At 40.1% G+C, this 20969-nt stretch overlaps 1 protein-coding gene across 3 annotated transcripts in view; it reads right to left on the bottom strand.

Annotated features, from left to right (window-relative positions):
* The window catches only part of LOC146498131 (low-density lipoprotein receptor-related protein 8-like), an 88230-nt gene that overhangs the window by 21408 nt on the left and 45853 nt on the right, over positions 1-20969 (bottom strand). For all 3 annotated transcript variants that reach the window (XM_085139791.1, XM_085139794.1, XM_085139793.1), the window contains exons 5-10: positions 18382-18771; positions 14376-14498; positions 11764-11886; positions 4913-5032; positions 4262-4387; positions 881-1052 (exon numbers count right to left, since the gene is read on the bottom strand). In XM_085139791.1, coding sequence (XP_084995917.1) covers positions 881-1052; positions 4262-4387; positions 4913-5032; positions 11764-11886; positions 14376-14498; positions 18382-18771 — 1054 coding nt within the window. The remainder of the gene's footprint in view (positions 1-880; positions 1053-4261; positions 4388-4912; positions 5033-11763; positions 11887-14375; positions 14499-18381; positions 18772-20969) is intronic.

Genomic DNA, 20969 nt, shown 5'->3' with positions numbered 1-20969 from the left:
TCTTAACATCAATTTTATAAAGAGAACACAGTGCTCCAATTAGAAGACACTCTGGGGAGAAAACGTAGTTGGGATAACAAAAGGAAGGGTGGAATTCATCTAAAATAATAGCAGGTCTGAGCCATCGGTTAAGCTGATTGAACCCAAAAAACATCAAAAGCATAAAGGAGAAGATCTAACTACATCACATACAGGGAAATTTCATCAGTGTGCATCGGTGCAGGATTTGTGAAATCGTGTTTCAAAGTCTAATTAAAGCACAGTTCTTTTAAAAATCAGACATTTGAAAACCACAGGTGGAGTGCAAATAGATGAAAGTAAAACTTCTCTGAGTGGTTCATATTTAGAAATATTGATGATTTTTAGCAGAAAAAAACAAGTCAAAATCCTTCCAGAAGCAAGCGAGGCATTCTGAAGAAGCTGTTTTTAGGCAGTTATTTCAAAGCTTGATTACCTTTCATTTCAAAGGTTGTGCAGACATATAAATTGCATGTCAAATCTGACAAAAACCTTATAAAGACTGCCACAAAACTTTGTCAAAACGTTCTTCTCCCCAGAAAATGTTCCTTGCATCACTGGCTTTGTTCAGCGCCGTGTCTCTTTCTTATAATGCCTCTGGTACGTCTTCATATTTGAAATATATTTGTCTAGTCTGACAATGCAGGCGTTTTGATTAAATGAGGCATAGTGAAAAATGTAAAAATTGCTTTGAAGATTAATAAACATTTGCCCAAGCTGTGTAGAATCTATTGTTTATGCTGCAGTTTGTCTGCCACTTAATGACTTCTGTGTGAGAAAAAAAATCCTAAATACACAAATTGTTTTTCAATTGTTTTCACAAATGATTTAAAGATTTAGAAACTCAAAAACGATTTTTTACCTGTAGATTTTCCGGTGAAATCGATCACACCAGAAAACACGGTTGTTTGCCACATCCAGGTCCAGAGCCACAGCATTCTTCTGTGTGGATACCACCTGACTGTAGTCCCTCTTCACTAAGTCAATGCGTCGGATCTCATGTCGGTTGGTGAACAGCAGGTAAGGGCTTTTACCTACAAGCGAAGAAACGAACATTTCAGGGTGTGTTTTTGTGCAAGCAGGCACAAACAACACCGGCCCAGAGTCAGGGTCAGAATATGGATCAGCAAAATATAAAGTTCAGCTTCTCAATAGGAGGCAATTTCTAAAATGGGCTTATGAGGATGAATACATTAGAGTTGGGATTTGCTTCAGTAATGCTCAAGCGAATCAGCTTTGACAGTTTAGGCGAGAAGAGGGGCCAGAGCGGGTATATCTTATTAGAAAACTGCTCTCGTCCTGGTGCTCCACAGATCATCTATGCACACATCAACATTAATATGCTTCAGATTAGACAGCAAGTGCACTGCTTTAAATCAACTTAACCTTTATCCAGTGGGAAAAGTACATCGTCTGGACTGGAAGAAGCAGTGGCTGTGCTCTTGTGTCAATAATTTAACCCATACAGGGGAAAGATGTGAAGAAGAAGAAGACAACAATAAAACAACAATAAGCTGGACAGTGTGTTCAGCACAGCATCAAAATGCACTTGGACTTGAGAACCGCTGACCCAGATGGGAAATGCTGCATGTCAGGGAATGATTTAGACATTGCTCTACAGTAATAACAATCCGGCTTCACCGCAGTGTTAAAAGCACTGGAACATAATGTGATGCTGGAGAGACTAAAGTCAATACTCTAAATATAATCTTTTTTCACAGCATCAAGTTTGCATGATACTACTCAATATCCTCTTCTAACAAGAGTGAAGGGGCAATAATTGTTCATTAAAAACAGCTGAATAGTTGGTGTGTTGATCAGTGTGTCCGTATGCATCATTAAGTTGTACGCGCCTTATTATCTTCGCCTTGCAAATATAAATATATATCACCTTTGCATCTGGCTGCACCTCTTTAAACAGCAAGCTGACGGCTTTTGCACCGGCAATGGAACAAACAGACATAAGCAAACATACACTAATTTGAATAAGATATTTTCTTACCTTTTCCAGGCCTGCAAATATAGAAAAATAAAAATCTGCTCCTCAGTAAATTTTAACCCATATGCAACAGAATAATGATAGGCTTCACTTCCAAATACCTTGCCATGTACACCTGCATTTTATATAAATATTTATTACATGCACAGCTGAGAGATACAGATCTTATCTGGAATGCATCTCAAAGAATTTAATGTAATCACTAGTTATTAAATTTTCTATTCCCAGGGTTATTTGATTTCATCAGCACAGAAAGTGTGACCGGTACTAACAAGACAAAAAATGTCTACAGAGATGTCAGCAGTTGGTCAGGCTTCAAGCTAGATGATAATTTGATCAAGGTTGCTCAGAATGGGCCTTTGAGGTTTGGCTATTCGTGTAAGCACAGCTAGTAAGCACAACAAAGGCAATGAGTCCATTAGATAAATGAAAATGTTTGGAGGGTGCAATATTTAATGCTCACCATCTTATTGTACCCTGCTACCATGCTAATCAGGACCAAACACAAATCACAGCTGAGCCTGATTAGTCGAGTCTTTAGTCAGAAAGCAAATTACTAGAACAAGATGTGCTGGTGAAAATGTGAAAATTTACAATTCACCTGTCCTCTGGAATGTATTAATGTAGCCCGCTATGTGGATAACTCTTGCAGGATGCTATGAAATAATTTTGTTATTCAAGGAGATAAAAGATTTCTTGCTTTTATCTGAAGTACACACTGTGATTGGTAAATTTGTTATTAGCTATTATCATGCACTACTTTTCGCACTTCCTCTGAGAGTGTCCTTGTTTATTTTCACACCTATTTTTCGAGCTGTTTGTTTTGGATAAGGTCACCCAGGATGTACTTAAATCAGAACCATATATAAACAGAGGTCTTAAACTATTTCCTCGTAATTCTGGCCAGGAAAAGTCGAGTGGGTAAAAAAGACTAACAAACAAAACCCGCCTGTAGGGACGGTTTTATCTGCCTGGCTATAACTAAAGCGCACCTTTTGTCTAGTAACATCTATACTGAGCCAATCTCTTTGTGACACTGCATGGTAATAGGATGGCAGCTGCAGGCAGTTATCTCTTGGGGCAGATATGAAATTCTCTCATTAATGGCTCGCTTGCCTCAGTTTCCCTTTTGACAGTCTGTGTTGTAGCCTCATTGTAGTATCGCAGTGCCGCACGTCTTCTCTTTTTGCCCTTTCCTCCGTCTTCCAGCCTAAACTCTGAATCATGACAGTGACGTTTAGGATACGTTTAGCATTCTCAAAAAACTGGCCATTACAATGACAGTATTTCCAACCCCTCTAAAGGGGAAAATTCTTCCCTGCTGGCTTCATGGGCTGTCACAGCCAGAAGTCATTTTCATTGCCTCAAAACCAAGCGACTCAACTGCTGCATTTGCTGCAATTTGGCTTCTGACACACAGCCAGAAACACTTCTCTCATGGCCATGATAAACTGATAGCTAACGCACTGGGCAGCCATGCAGAGAAAAGTACACAAGCGTTTACAGAGGCAAGTGGGCAGACACGACACACACACATGCAAATGCTGAGCTTTGATATTAGCTTAGCTTAATTGAGGAAAATTAAATAGCAGCATTTGACAGCCACAGGGACAGAACCAACACATTTCATTTGACTGGCTCTTTCCTGCCAATTAAATAATAAAACTCTGCAGGGAAATGAAGTGTAAACATAAAATGGCCTCTGCATGCAATCCTCTTGCTAACAGCTTTGAGCCATAGTTGGAGGTCAAAAGACATCAGCTGACTTTGTTCTCCACTAGTCAAACAACTGTTATCAACAAGCTGAGCGGGAGGCTGGATTAAATTGGTGTAATTAGCCTCCACCGTGACTCAGCCAGGTACCCCTGAAGAGTTGCTATACCTAATTATAAGTGTTCAGCATCGCTAAACATCAGTCTGTCACTCGTGAAGCGGTCTAATGGGACAGGACTCAGAGGACAAATTCGGTCTGAGAAAAACAGAGCGGTTGCCTTGGTGATGTGATTTTTGTTTTATGTGTACTGTTATGTCAAGTGCACAAACACCTGCAGAGAAATAATAAGAATATAACAGTTAAAAGATGTTTCCTGGTTATGACAAGAGGAGGGGTTAACAATGCAGTACAGAAGAGAGTGCGGTGCGATGTTGACGCATTTCAGTATCTGAGAAAATGTGCTGTTTACCTGAGGCACAGGTTCAAATAGACATGGTTAACTTAATTCCTCTTTTCTTACTGTAACTCACCTTCTGCTTTACAGGTCTTAGTGACCGGGTCCATCTCATATCCTTCGTAGCACTCGCATTTAAAATCCCCTTTGTAGTTTATGCAGATCTGGCTACAGGCATCCGGGTTCTCACACTCATCGATATCTACGGGGATGAGAGGATTATCAGTCAGCTGAGAGACAAAAACAGTCAGACAGTGACAGCAAATCACTAATGCTCCCTTGTGAGCTGTGACAGATAAGAGTGGAAACTAAATTCAGGAAATGTAAATATAGAAATTCTTTTCAATGACATGACAGCTACAACAGGGAGGTAAAAATGCACATTTTATGGCTGGAATTTTTGCAGTTTTAGGGAAGAAAGGAGTCAACAGGGAGGCAGGGTGGATCCCTGCTAACGTCTTTTGACCTGATTCTTCTCTGGGTGTGATGGCGAGCTGCTAAAATGATAGGAAGGGTGTGAAGGACATACTATAAGCATGTGTGGCAGGAATAAGACTGCACAACTTCCCCTGTGGGAGCGATGGGCAGGGACCAGAGACAGACAGCTAGATAGCTGCAAGCTGCCCAAAGCGGTACACTACACAAATGCACAAACAGATTTATACTGGCTTGGTCAGCAGCCAGCCTGCCACTCTTTCTGAAAAACACTTTATATTTCTCTATTTACCTCCACAAGTCTTTTTGTCTAGCAGCCGGTAGCCGGTAGGGCACCGACACTCAAAGCCAATTGGTCGGTCCACGCAGACATGGGAGCACCCGCCATTATTGATCATACACTCATTCAGTCCTAGAAGACAAAGAAAAGGAGACAGGTGTCAAAAGCAGCCGTTCATTTAAGAGGAAGGTCAGGCAGTAGGTCATAGTTTCTCATCTCATTTAGGAAAGGACTTTTCCTGCTCAACTATTACCCTGTAGCATAATGACTTGTCATGTTTTTAAAAGATAAATAAGTATGTGTGGCACACGGGTGGCAGTAATCTCTATGATATCTCAGCTTCTGTACTCGACTCTTTTCCATCCTTTTTGAATTCTTATCAGATGTTCTCAAAAGCAGAAGAGGAATCAAAGCGACACGCAGGTATCACACACGGCAGGCTTATAAAGCTTGAGAATCAGGTCCATCTGCAGGGATGTGAAATATGTGCGAAGAGGGGATTAAAGCTGTGAACTGGGATTTTAAGATGTCCCACAAGGGTCTATCACAGGAGGGAGGGAGCACATCTAAATTAAACAGGTGCGCTGCCTGCATCGGCAGGATCCTAAAAATGACAGAAGCTGAAAAATAAAATGTGAAAACACAACAAACAACACGCTCTCTTTTAAAACTAGGTCAAAGCAGCTGGCACAGACAAGGTGGGCACACAGTAAATTAGACAGAAGTAGTTAGACGTGATTGTGAAGCATAAAATATTTTAACTTCATAGCAAGAAGAAAGCAAACATCACTGACTGACACTTCAGGTTCAGGTACTTAACCTCGCCTAGAAATTTATTGAATAAAGCTGCAGGTAGCAGTTTTGTATCATTTTACTGCTGAACATACATTAATTATTTATATAGCTCTTTTATTCATGCTAGATTTGATAAAAATCTGTTAACTGAGCACATCTTAAATGGAAGCTTAACTCAGTAAAAGCTAAGATAAAAGAAAAACATTTAAACAGTGCAGTTTTTCAGAATAAAGTGAGGCTCCACAATCTACAAAGGAAAACTACAATCTTAAATCTGTCAACAGTTTGTTGCCCAGTCTACACATTTCACTCCAGCCAGTGGCTTTATGTCATGAGTCAGTGAAAGAAGAGCCACAGCAAACAAATAGACAATCACTGGTTTCAAAATGAAGCCGTAGTGCTTTCCTTTGAGTGAGCCAGTGTGATTAGTGTGTATGTTATTGTGCAAAAAAACGTAATGTTTTGTGTTCAGTTTTATAATGACACACTCAGTGTTGAGCCTCCCGAGCAGTGCAGAGGAATCTACCTGGCTGCAAGCATTTTCCATCCCCTAAAAACGACCCTGAAAGAACTCCTACAGGAACAGTTCCTGCAGCACACACACAACACACACAAAGGCCTGAGCTGCCCTAAAACAGCCCTCGAGTTCCTGGAATATTGCCTAGTCTTATAATCCAGTATGTGGGCTTTGCAAAGAATTTCATTGTGAGAGGGCACTTGCAGTGTTAAATTGCACACTTTTCTATTGCTAATGTATTTCATATGTGAGTGAATGTTTTCATGCAAACTTCATGGTGTTTTTTGTTTGTTTTTTTAATGCATGTGCTGTGAATGAATACAGTTTTGGCCTGGGTCTTGTGTGTGTTTTGAGATTTTGTTCTGCACTCTTTTTATTTCTTTGGATTTAAGAAATATTCACAATCAAGCTCTGTATTGGTTAGTCTCAAGTTTAGTATTCTCTAGTGTCTCTGAGGGGTTTTTTTTGTTTTTTTTTAATATTTCTGGTTCTTGTTTGATTATGTTAGTTCACTTTCATGTCCAATCCGTCCAAGTCTCATTTCTGTGTTGTCATCAGCGTCTCGTATGGAAGTCAGTCTGTTCTCTGTGCTTCATTACCCTTTTTGTCTCCCCAGTCGTGTCACGGTGTCTGGTCTCGCCATGCTTGTCTGCTTTCACTGTCATAGGAAGTTCATTTGTCTTCAGTCCTGTTTCCTGTTTCAACATGTGTCACCATGTTGTTTTAGCTCTCGTTCCTGTGTCCCCGCGCCTTAGTGTGGGTCTCAATGTGGGTGTGTTAGGTCCTGTTTAATCTTGATGGTCCCTGGTCGCGTGTGTGTGTATGTTCAGTTTTGCTTTCCATGTTTCATTACTTAAGATTCTGTTCAACTCCACTTTGCTCTCTACTCCTATATAAATACTGTCTGCATCACCCTCTTGGTATATGCGTCTGTCAGTCTGTTGACTTGTTCATAAGTTTATGCTAACCCCACTCAAGTCAAGTTTTTGTTATCTTCCCCATTACCAGCTAAATAACAGCCGAGAGCGCTGCATTCTGGGTCCAGTCTCTGTATGCTAGGCTTTTTTCATTTTAGAAAATTTGTTTTGGAAGCAACGGAGAAAAGAACTCTCATCTCTAAATATTTTTATTTGATACAGTGAAAGACTTGTTTCTGGCGACCTGATGACACCAAAATCTAATATTTACTCCTGTTTATCTCTGCCCACTCTAAATGTTTCACAAGTGTTCAGCAGCTACCCATGATTACCATCTCTCTGGTAATTGTTTTTGGACAGAGTGTAGGTCGTGTTTGGTTTTGTTTTGTTTTTAGATACATTGTGGCTGAAAACAGCTGTATGCAGCAGCCAAAAAATCGTATGACACCAGTGAGAATGAACCAAAACACTGAAGCTACAGGAAAACATCAAAATAAAGAGCTAAAACACTTTGAAATGCTCTTTAGTGCTGAGTGGAGCAGGGTGATATGACCAAAAATATTTATCACGATATACATTTGAAAATTTACGATAACGATATAACTGACAATATAATTGACACTAAACAAAATACTTTACGACTCCACAACTTTATTAGTGCAAAACAAACCATCAATGTATTTTCACTTAAACAAGCAGCTTTTTTTATGTGCATTAAAGTTATATAAAAATTTAACAGTGCAAATGCAAATTCCTTGCTGACAGTTTAACCAAAAGACATTTCCAGTGGAAATTGGCCGACATGTCCTCGGCATAACCATGTATAATATCCACAAAACTTAAAAAGAGGTTATACACACAATAGGGTAATATTATGTTGAAGCACAGTACGTATCACTCCGCGAGGATCCGCCTACGATAGCCGTAATGCTCTGACAATCCATCAAGCAATGCGGGTTTGTAGCTTAGCAAAGTTGTACTGAAACATTTGACAGATTTTCGAGCGCCGTGTACGACATAACACCGTTTCGAGGTCAGTAAACACAACCAGAATTCATACATAAGGCACACGGGATTATAAGGGGCACTGTCGATTTTCAGAAAAATCAAAGGATTGATTTTAAGTGTGCTGTATTTTCCAAACAACACGGTAATAACGGCGCCAGCTAGCATGCTCTACCAAAAATAGTGCTTTGTTGTGTATCTGACGGACAAAAGCTAAACCAGTTCCACACCACTGAAGTTGCAGCATTTTTACAAACCAATTCTGGTTCATCCGTTTCATTCAACAATCCGCTTTCGCCCTTCTCATTCTCCGCCATGCTTTTTCCACCATGTGCGTATGAAAACAAAGGCACTGCGCATGCGCGTTTTACCCATCTTCTATCGCGATATTTCATTTTCTTATCGTTGCCCAACATTATACCGGTATTACTGTGAATTGTATGATATGGCCCAGCCCTAGTGCTGAGTTGCTTGAAAAATTTATCACTGCAAGCATCCCCCTGACTTGCAATAAAATAGCTGAAAGTGATGTCTGGGAGGTGTAGTGATTATCTATACAACGCAGCGGTATCAAGTAGTGTAAGACCTTTGTACACCTTCAGGTCAAAATTTTTCTGTTGTAATAAAAGTCAGAAATAGTTATCTATTCAAAGACTGACTGAAGGTAAACTTTGTGGAGAAATGCTCTCTTTGTGTGACTGCCAGCAGACTTTGAGAACTGCAACCGGCTGCATTCAATTCCCCTCTCTAACTCAGCTGGATGGGTGACAGCAATCTGCCACTCACAGTGGCAACTACTCTCATTCTGTCACTTCTGAATTGCCAGCAGACAGAGGAAAAGACCAAATGAAGCTGCATTTGAGGTCTCACCCATTCCTGTTTCTTTGAGAGGGGCAGGGTGGGTAACAAAGAAGAGAGAGGCCCTGTCAGCTTTTCTCTGACCATCTCAGACAGAATTTAGAGGTCACTTTTTCCAGAAGACAAACATGATGTCTTTCCTTTCCCCCACCTTGTTTCTCTTCTCACTCACTCTCCCTGGTAGCTCAGTTTGTACTCCCTATTTTCAGCCATTCCTCTAAGAGAATGTGATGGAGCAGTGTTAGGAGATGAATGTGTGCTGAGTAATGGGTCAGTAATGTGGTAATATGTCATTATTTCTAATGAGTTGGGGAAGATGCAGAATAGATTTGATTGAGCGTGGAAATGTATTGTCTTTATTCTCCCCGAAGTAAGGCTGATGCGGCAAATGCAATTGCTCTGAACATCGAGTAATAACGTGTGTTTCAGTGCAGCGGGGTGTATCTCTATTTGTTTTCTGTCTGTGCCAGCTGGCCTACATGTTGGGAGTAAATGGTTGAGAGTGCTGAGTGATGAAGTAGGTATGTGTGGACATGCTTTTAATGAGCTGACAGCAAGACCTCAGTTGAAGGAGAGCGGGAGAAAGGTGGCGGTAGATAAGGAAGATGAGAGAGAAAAGTGAGGACACGACTCTCTGGAATATTTGCTTCACTCGTGTAATTTCCGTCTGTGGCAGAGGTCAGTCTGTTCGGTCAGCTGTCACTCTTCAGTCTAAAGTTTAAGTTTCTCTGAGGAAATATAATTTCATGAGAGTAAATCTGCCTTTAACTCTCTCATGTCAAAAAGAAGAAGAAAAAGAACTACATTTTTATTTTAATTCAAGCATCACCTTCAGTTCTTATAGTCTCTAGTTTAAGCCCAAGGAAACAGTAAGTAAAGAGGGGCAAAGGACCACTGGCCACCCAGCTATCCCAGTGTTCCACATTCTTTTTAAGCAACAGATCACAATATTCCTATATTAATCATTTGCCTTGACTCTAAAGCCATTTTCACTTCATGCAGTTGGATCACACATTTACTGATCTTTACCCTCCCAGCCGCCCAAACCAAATTACACTATAACTGCACTAATGTGTGAATAGCATAGCTAATGGTCAGGCGCATTCACTTCTAGGCAGCTCTATTAATACAAATGAACTGGGAATGGCTTTGTCTCCAGAAACAGAGAGGGTCGTCTAGGGTCAGGGGTTTAATCTCTGGCCCTATTCATGTTGAAGTGACATTGGGTAAGATACTGGACCCCAAGCTACCCCTGATCCATTCATTGGTGTGTGAGCATGGGTGAGACAGATAAAAGTCTTTAAAGGCACAGGAGTAAAGAGTGTGATTGGGTAAATGGCAGTAACAGCCGATTTAGGTCAAAAGGACTATTTCCTACTGTATGCTACAGTCATGTGAAAAGTTTTCACCAAAGCCAATGTAATCTAAGTTCCCCTATTAACTCCCCCTTTACAAAACTTCTGGAACAATGTCCTATGGTCAGATGAGACCAAAGTGGAGATGTTTGGCCATAATACACAGCACCATGTTTGCAGAAAACCAATCACAGAATATCAGCACAAACACAGAACCTGGGCATCTTAAAGTCATTTAGTCAACCATGAACTTCTCTCCTCTGCCAAATTTGTCAGCGATGATGTGAGAGACTGGAAAATCACACAGAAAACGATTACTTCCAGTTATTGGTGCTGAAGGTGGTTCTACAAGCTACTGAATTTTCTTATGTTTTCACAAGAATGCAAGACAATGTGAGATAGGACGACTGTGGAAAATATACAAGAAAATTCAGGCTAAATAAAACAAGTTAATATTAAAAACAGGAACAGCCTTCTCTTTATGAGAGAGGATGGCTGACACGCTGCTACCATTTTCAGGGTTTGCATTACTGACATTACATAGCAGCTGGATAGTGTAGTGGTAAGACTACACACCTCTGGAGCGAGTGCGATTCCCGCCCAGTATCTAGTAAGGTTCCTGGCTAGCCCCCCAGGAACCTTACTAGATGCTAAAAAACCAGCCCTGGAGTGGCGCGGCCACGTCTGCAGCCTGTCTGCAGTTCAGGACACAAGCATTTCACTGCATGTTCACTATATGTTGTACTGTGTATGTGACAAAGAAAATTTGTATTTATTTGACCAGAGATTGTGTTACTGTATCGTTAAGCAACAAAACCAACCGAGACATTTCATGACTCGTTTTTATACTCTTTTGTCTTTTGAGATTAACTTAAAACATACGCAGGACAGTGGCTCAGGAGGTAAAATCAGACTGTATCAGCACTTCCAATCCCTACCTCTCCAAAAACTGCTTTTTATTTATTCATTGCAATTACACGTTTGGTTAAGAGATGAAGGTAGAGAAAGGAAGAGAGATTACCATAAAGCAGATGAAGACTTATTCTGCAGTTTGATGGTAATTAGTACATGCAGGCTCTTGTTCTGATCATCGAAGGCTGCCTCTAATTTGACTGTGCCTCTGCATGCTTTGAAATGCAAGGTAATAGGAGGGAGGTAGTTGCACTTTGTTATGGCAAACATGATTATGCAGCTAGATTAACTGCTTGAATCCATTTACAACAGATATGTACATGCTCTGTCACTGCACGGGGCTCAAACGATGGCACACAAATGGTAACAGACAGCTCTGTTATTTTGGGAACTGAATGTTCCCTCATTTGATACTGCTAGTAATCAAGGAAAACCATTTCATATTCAAGCAGAGAGAAATAATAAATTCAATTTTTCTAAATGAGCTTGTCGTAGCCATCTTACCGCATTCTTTTTTGGGCTCATCTGATCGGTCCTTGCAGTCCTTCACTGAGTCACACACCTTGGAGCTGTCAATACATTCTCCATTCTTACATAGAAACTTGAGGGGTCCTTCACATTTGGTGGCTGGAACAGGAAAAAACCAAAAACAGATCACAATCCACACTAGACACTTCATGAAACCTTATTTCATTTGCATACTCATTCAGAGCCTTGTGCATCAACAAGTGTGAAGCCAAATTAAATATTTCCAGTCGCTGAATTACTGAAGACTCATTTGAAACCAGACGCTGCAAATATTCATATTATGCCCGACATAAAAAAAGTTGAAAAAAAATATTATAATAACTACATTTTAATTTTGGTCCTGTTTCACAGTGCCAGAGTTTAATTTCCTGCAGTTTAATTTTGCACTACGTTTTTAAATTATGCAACAGTCAGATGAGGGAGCGGTAAAGAAATTCATCCACAATAAGCACTGGGTTGGATCCACACAATGTAACACCAGCTGCCATTATAGCAAATGATTCATACTCGTGTAAGTTTCTTTGAAGGATATTTCTTTCCATGAAATAACAGCCAATTTTTCACACTGTGGTCTGCATATGGAGGAAAAGCTAGATACTGTACCTTTCCTCACTGTGTTGTTCTCTGTTTTCTAGTCAGAATGATTTATGTGCAGAGTTCAAGGTTACAAGGCCAGAGGAAAATTGCTCTTAGCTCATCTCCAAAATTTGAAGCCAGTCACAGTTCACCGCTTAAAGAAGTCTGATATGGAAAGGAACAACTTGGAATGGACTTCATAGTGAAATTAAGAAAAAAAATCAAATAGAAAAGTGAGTAAAAGTTGATGTGCTGTGAGCAAACAGTGACCTGGAGGGCTGAAAAATGAAGAAAAAGTGGAAGTACCAAAAACTGCAGTTCCTCAAATCCCCACTTATGGTTGGTTCCATAAGTATGGCAAGCTAGGAAAACATGCTAATTGTATTAGTGTATGTCTATAAATTAGATCTGTATTCATTACATATAAAGTGAATTATTTTAAGACTTTGTTTAAATTTTGATGATTATGGCTTAAAGCCGGAGATATGAAGTAACATTTCACCCCATCAAAACTTTTTATTAATGAGTAAATAACAGCCTTATAACAATGCCAATATGGACTGTAAAAATTAACAGCAGCCTCATTTGATCCAGACTAAGCATAAGATTTCTAAACAATTACATTTTTACTTATTTCAACACTATAGCCTTCAAAAAATGACAAAGGATAGCGTTTTAATAATAGATACAGACTGGCCTAGAAACAGGAAGTTCCAGGATGGAAAGTGTTATGATCCAGTGAATTTTATTATAAAAGTAGGGGGGGGGGGGGGGAGTGCAAAAGCTCTAAAATGAAATCAACAATAAGTAAGAAACTGAAGAAAGAAGGCAGCAGCAGCAAAGGACAGAGAAGAGAAGCTCAAAATCCTCAACAAGCAGCTTCAGGTATGCGCCCTCATTTTACGTGACAATAAACCATGTTTGATCCTAACAGCTTGTTTCAGACTGTTTTGCAGTTTAGTAGAATGTAATTTATAGTGTTTCCTTTTCTAAATTTACAAAGAGTCAGAAGGAGAGGGCAAAGACAATCAAAGAAAGGAGGATAAAGAACAGATAACAATAAAGTGTGGAGACAAGGTAAATGACAATGCAGGGAGACAATGTCTGAGAAACTGAAAAGATGGCACAATTAAAGAGGGGCAAAAAAGAATGGGTTAGGTTTCATCCTAAATCCTTACCACCTTTCCCCCTTCCTACCTTACGCACTCCCTCCTCATTCAGCCACTTGTTTCCCAGCCCTAACCCTTACCCCACCTCCGTTACTTTCCATCTATAAAAATACTGTAAATAGTTCAATAGCATTCTGGAGAAATACGTTTAATTTGCTTTTGTGTTCATTTTTGTAAATCTTATTTAAGCAAGCAGGAGTCTCATGAAATCAGTCCAAATAGTGTCGGTATAAAGTGTGCATTTTAAAGGGATGTTTAGAGAGTCAGTCTTTGTTTTTGAAGAGTGAGTTTTATAAAGTTTCACCTGCCTCTGTCTGCCCAGTGCCTATCTGACTGTTTAATCAGGAAAGTCAGTCGAGTTAACTTATCAAAGCAAAGCACAGCATTAGCACAAAAGCTAATGCCAAACTGTAGTCCACATGTCCATCTTTCTAATCGTCTTTGAGTTGGACTTTTTTGAACACAATTTATTATTAAAAAAGTACTTTTATATGACATTAATAGTTGTGATTCTTAAGGATTAGTCTATTGGCTGTGATTCAGGCTTCACTGGCTTCAATGTAATCAGATTACTAATGATACTTGAGAATGAGGTGAAAAATATTTACAGCATTATTACAGAATAAATAATTTACAGTAGAAGCAAGTCTTGACTCAGTAAAACTACATAAATATTGCAGGTCTTTTAGCCAAAAAAATCCTGGTGGGCTTATAAAACTGCTCGTGTTGAAAGGTATTTAACATAGGCAGAGACTGAGACGGATACATGAGGGAAGAAGACGGGGGAGCAGACATGGAGGAGGACAGACACTCACTGCCAAACACAGTGACAGGTGAACCCACCGTTAACGCATCCAGATTCATCGCTGTGGTCAGGACAGTCGTGGACCTTGTTACACTGCTTGGTGCCGTGTATGCAGGAACCATCACCACACTGGAATTCATCAGGACGACACGTCAACAGAGCTGTAACAGGCAAGAGATTGAAATTTTAAATTTGATTTTAATGACTTCAAGAGGAGCATAAAATCATGTGGTCGAATCCAATCCAGGACCAGCTGTGGCATTTTAATCACTCGGTTTCTCTCCACATTTGTGTCCCATAAAGAAGAGGAATTGCTTTAAAAACTTTTCTTGAAACACTGAAAAATATTGAGAAATGGCATATACTGCACTTCTATTAATTCACAGTCTGTGTAAGGCACTGCCGAGGACAGAGACAGTCAACCTGAGGGCGTGTGATGAATGATTTTCAATATAGTAACACAAAGATGGAGGCTCCAAGAAGCCACACCAACTTTTATTAATATCCCAAGCACAGACAAGCTTTTCATCAACAGTGCCCGGTATGCTCATATAACTCCCTCTAAACCGCACTAAAAAGCAATATATGTGACAGAGGGATAAGATTAAGTGTTATCACAAGACGAACAGGACACAACGAGTCTAATGGAGCCAGGGATGCTGCGGTCTGGACACGCATGTCCAGACATGTATGCACATAGATATGATCATCCATGTTTCTGTGCATCTCTGAGGTAAATCTAGAGATCTGAGTGAGCAATAGACTGGTGGTGCATACTGGTATAGATACATGTGCATGTATATTCATAAGAGTGCAGATGCAACAGTGTCAAACTGATGAATCACAGCAGGAGCATTTGTCCTCTGCTGACAAGCTGGAAAAAAATTCAATTTTTTAGGCAAAGAAATCCTCGTACAGACATAAGAGTGTGCGAATACACCAAAGGTGGTGAACATATGAGTTTAAATGCGTAGCACGGGAACTTGTGGACAAAGATGAGGTTGTGTCCCTAACCACCCCCAGCCTTCCTCCCATCTAATGCAGATGTTCTGCTGGCTAATAAAACATCAATCTCCTGTAAGTGCAGCTTATATGACACACCACAGAGTGAGAGCTGTGCGTCTGATGTGTGCACCGCACATCTTGATAATGAATAGTGGGACTATCTGGGCTTCACACTCTGGCTTAGTGAGACAGGAGCTTCAGGGCTCCCCCATCCATGACCAGCTAATAGGAAAACCTGTCTTATCACAAGGCCCCATCTTCACACAGTGTTTATCAACAGAAACACATTCTTTACCTGACACATTTAGGAGGAAAAAACTCAATATCAACTCCCAGCAGAGAAGAAATCTGCTAAATGATAGAGCGTCAGCTCAGAGGAGGGAAGAAATATTGCTGTTGAAGATTATCTATTCCACCATCTCAAAGCAAATAAACAAAAACAAAATATAACGTTAATTTAACAACTTCACAGTTTCTGGATTCATCTGAAGACGTGCAACATGTTTAATAAAAAGCGCCCATCTAGTGAATAGCATAGTATTTGCAAAACTACTAGAGTTTATTCAGAATCAACCAAACTTAAAAAATAATCAAATCCATCCGTAACCTGACCTCTGAGATTAAAACAACAATATATATGAAAACTGAATAGCAATTGGAAAGGCTGCAGTTGTACCCAAGATTCTAACGGTTGCCTTAAGCTGGGTAAAATACTTTTGCTTATACAGACTTTGATAATGTAGTATCATTTTGTAATGTATAGCGCTGCTTTACCACTGATTTAATAGTATACAATAAACCTATATATTTTAATATTGTGTATTAACATAAAATGAGGTAATTCAAGAAATCAAGAAATGGGTAGAGGCTGGCAATTACAATTTCCCGAAGTGGAAACCTCATGCTTGTTCTGAGTTATTTTATGTTTTAATGGGTTTTTATAGTTCCTCACTGCTCTCTCAGATTGTGTCTCATTCACTAATGTGGGTGTAGAAATGCTATTACCCTGTACCCCAGATAGGTCCACATTCAATATTACTGCTGGATTCATCATCATTAACTATACCAGCAGGAGTATGTTAGTGACTCAGAGTCATTTAAAATTGCTCGGTATGTGCTTTCTGTTTTCTGCAAACTGGAATGCCCTTATTTCTTTATTAGCTAGCAAATGCACCTTGAGATGTATCATGGAGTGAAACGTCTGAAGTTAAAGCTGTGAAAGTACAAAAGCCTAAAGCAAAAAAAGGAATAATTTCATGAGAAAATAAAGTGAAGCAATCATGTCTGAGAAAAAAGACAGAAAAGGTACTGCTTTCAATTTTCTTTACTTAGGAGCGACAACAGCTGGACACAAGTAAGATTTGGGCTGCAGTAACTGAGGTGGATGTTGCATGAGCTGTGAAACAGCCAGTGACCTGATGACCACCAGGTTTCCTTTTTCTACAGAAAGCAGAAAAAGGTTGACATCAAAGTTAATGGAAAAGGAAGGAAGCAGGTGCAGGACAAGGACCGACTAAACTGTCAGTCCCAAGATAAGAAACTTACTACAATTATTGAAAAGACATGCATAAATGGGACATGTGATATACATAAGTGATATACAAGTTTCATCCAACAAGGATGGAAAGCATGCTTTTCATCCTTGTTGGATGAAAGCATTTTTAATGAATGCGGTTTTGATATGCTAAGTATTTAAGCCTGAGGTATAATTCCAACTGTGTGCAAAATTAACTTTGTTTCTTCTTCTGTTTTGGCCTTTGAATTGGTGAAAACTAGTAGAGAAACCGGCTGCTTATTAAGATATGTAAAAAACTGTATGTACAGCGCTGAATAGCTTTATTAGAGCACCTGTCAAAAAAACCCAGAAAACACAAATATTTAAAAAATCTGTGAAAAACTCGCTAGAAACATAGAATTACTGAATTCACTAATCTATGAGTTTCTGGCTAGACTGACACATGTAAGTAGCTAAAGTGAATTTCTGTGTATAAGATGACAACAGATCTGGAACAGACGGCAGCAGATTTGCAATTTATCCCACACAGATTGTATGTAATTGCCAACTTGACCCTATTCAATCACAAACTGAAAGCAGATTGACTCCATCTTATTGCTGTCTAGATCCAGCAAGACAGCAATAAGATGGAGTCAATCTTCAAAGTTGCTTTGAAGATGATGGCTGATTATAAATGGCCGTTATTTATGTAAACATGTGATTCTGAATCAGAGATTTCTGCATGAACACTTTTGGAATTAGACCCTTTGAGTGTCTATTCCTCTATGTTACACAGCATGGGACATTCACGTTATCAAATTTAATGTGGCTGCTCTTGTCCAGTGGTCTTCCTGCATGTGTTCTCCAAGCCAATCAGCTGCAAGGCCCTGTTTTTTAATTCACTCTCATCTCTCACTCTCCCCATCTCTTGGCGCTTGATCTCATCTGGGTTCTCCAACGTGTCTCAACTAATGCCTCCATCAGCCATCTGCTAACTCTGCTTCACCACCAGATTCTACACTCCGGGGGTTCGGCCACTATCTCCAACTTTCATCTGGAATTCAGCACTATTATGTCACTTCTCATCTGAGAATAAGCGCAAAATATGCTTCCATTTTGCATGCTTATGTTTCTGCAATAGATGTAGCTCTTTTTTCCTCCTTAATTATCTGTAATTAACAAACTATGAATATGAATGTATATTGCATTGTGGGTTTAACAGTGAACATCAAAGGCGCACGTAAGCATTTCTGTATGCTAGCTGGGATGTTATACGTAGCTTATTCCTTTCACGCTTACATGTAATCTCTCTCAACCTTGCTACATATTTTATATGGGCCAAAAGACTTCCAGACAGTGCAGCGTTTCCTGTTATCACTGTAAGCTGAGAAGACAGCCTTGAATCGACATAGTTATACGCAGCAGAGAACATATATAAGCTACTGCAACATTAAAAAGAGAAAAAGGTTACATATGTAGGAGATTACAGTTGTTGGGAGACAAGCAAACACATAGAAAGAAAGGAAGCAGAACAAGACACTCACGGCAGTCTGACTCATCAGATTTGTCTTTGCAGTCAGGATCTCCATCGCACTTCCAGGTCAGTCGCACACACTCGCCATTGGCACAGCGAAACTCCCCACTGGTGCAGTTAGCTCTGCGGTTGGGCAGGTATGGGGCTCCATCACCTCCGCAGCGCTCAGGCCCCTCGTCTGAACTGTCGGAGCAGTCGGGGTCGCCGTCGCAGCTCCACATGAGCGGCACGCACTCGGAGGTGTTACAGCGGAGGTGGTTGGGCCCACAAGTCAGAGGGGAGGTGCACTTCAGCTCATCGCTGCCATCGCCGCAGTCATCATCACCATCGCACACGTAGACGGTGGCTAAACATTTGCGGTTGGCACACATGAACTCACCGCTGGGACAGGCCTTGGCATCTGAGGACCAACAGAGACAGCAAAACTCACACGAGGGACTGCACGCTTGGTTCTCATGACAGTGAAGCAGGGACGGTGTAGCATTTATTATCAGATTGCAGTTTGTGCAGCAGAAACCGTTACCCTGTCTTCTCTAGCTGCTGAAAAGGAAATCTGGGGAATCTGTTTAAAGGCCGTTGCTTTAAATCTTTTGCAGACTGCCTTCACACAACATAAAACTACACTAAAATGCAATACTTTCCTAACCAGAGAACTGTACACTTTTAGTCAAATAAGTAAATATAAAAGTTTCAGGTCTTGCTAGAGCTGCAGAGCATTGAGAGCAAGTAAGACCGAAGACTTATTGGCTTAGAGTCATTTCAAGCAGATGGGCACAGACACAGAAATAGTTTCCCAGACTGGCTAAAAGTCAATAACATAACAGAGACAAAGAGAAAGCTGGGAAGGATAACGGTGATTAGGAAAATGGTGAGAGGCTTTCTCTCCTACCTTTTCCAGGGTATTTTTCTGTATCTAGTCATGTCTAACTGAAAGCACTCTGGATGCGAAGAAAGCCAGGGAACTCGCTGTTCGCCCATAGGTGCTCAGAAGCCAGCATGGGGAGAGGAAGGATTTGATATTTACACAAACCACGGGGAGTTCAGCTTTAACGCCAGTGCCTTTGGCTGCTGCAGCTGGTTACTGGAAAGGATTGCTGTTTTGCTACATTTTACACAGAATCAGCAAATTGTAAAGCTGTAGCATATTGTCACTGACCTGCAGCAGACACCATGGATTTTTTGAGTATCAAGCATACATGCTATTTTAAACTATTACTGATCAAAGCAGGGGGAAGTTTTTTAATAGCTTCAGATTAAACTGCATCAAAAGTATCACTGCTGTGAAAGGTAGTGATCAGCTGAACAGTTAAACAATGCAACAAAACAGCATGAAAAGAAGCTTATAGCATAAAAGAGCAGAAATTAAACATCTTAATATACATCATGAAACATCATGAAACCACTGCTTCTCAGTTAAACTGGGTGAACACATCTTAAGCTGGCAAAAACACTGGATGCAAGATAGTGTCTTACTTACTATCCTACGTAATCACACCATATGTTACAGTTACTATCTCTTTTTTTCTCTGCTAACATCACTGTTAATTAATTCATTGATATGAACACAACTGCCTCAGAAGCTTGGGAAAAAGCAACTGATGTGAACATAAGTGTCATGGATTCAGTTCAGCGACAGGGTTTATAGTTATTAATATTAAAGACTCTGCATCTGATTCTCATGTGTCTGCTTTCCCCGGTATGCCTCTGCCCACACTCTATACTAATTTGTCACTAAATAATTAAAGAGATTCAATGAACAAGTGCGTTATTACACAGGGGGAAGGCCATTAGCACTTTACATCAGTGCCCTGGTTGAATTCCAGTTGGGACAGAATTTCAAGATTTCTGAGCAACTTTGAGCCCACAGACCATCTGCTGATGATGTTGTACAAGGCAGTGGGTCTTAAATGATAAATAAATCACAGAGGGAACAAGCACTTCACCCAGTGGATGTTTAGTAAGATTTATTATATGATTTTCTTTTTATACAAGTAAAAGCAGAAAAGATCATTAAAAAATGAATTTGCAGCATTTTGTTTGGTTATACATCTCATGGTAAGGTCATTTAAATGACAGGCCAAGTACAACTAGTACATAGCACATTTCTACTCAACTATAGCACTCAAAATGCTTTCTACACACACACACACACACACAAACAGGATCAATACACCAAATAGATCCATCGGGTGTCAGGACATTTCAGAGTTTAATATCTTGCCCAACAATACTTTGGCAGGTGGACTGGGGGAGCCAGGGATGGATCCATCAATCTCCTGATTGGTGGATGACCTGCTCTGCTACATTAGAGCAAAATAAATAGAACTGTCCTTTGACAATGCTGTCAAAGTGGTGCCTCCAGGTATATAATATTTACTGCATTCACTTCAAGGAGCTTTATCTCAACTTTTTTGCAAGTTGAATTGTTTTATACCAGACTCCCTCTATGATGCAACCCTCCCATTTATCTAGGCTTGGAACCAGCAGTGGGAGCACACTAGCCTTTTTTGTTTACTTGACACAAACATGAGGTTCTTGTTAAGCATAGATGAACAGTGGCACCGTTTTGGGTGCATTTCAGTGAAATTGCTCTGTTTT

The sequence above is a fragment of the Neolamprologus multifasciatus genome, chromosome 18 (genome assembly GCF_963576455.1).
Source record: "Neolamprologus multifasciatus chromosome 18, fNeoMul1.2, whole genome shotgun sequence".
Taxonomy (NCBI): domain Eukaryota; kingdom Metazoa; phylum Chordata; class Actinopteri; order Cichliformes; family Cichlidae; genus Neolamprologus; species Neolamprologus multifasciatus.
The sequence above is the reverse complement of the archived record's forward strand: the minus strand, read 5'-3'. Positions and strand labels throughout refer to the sequence as shown.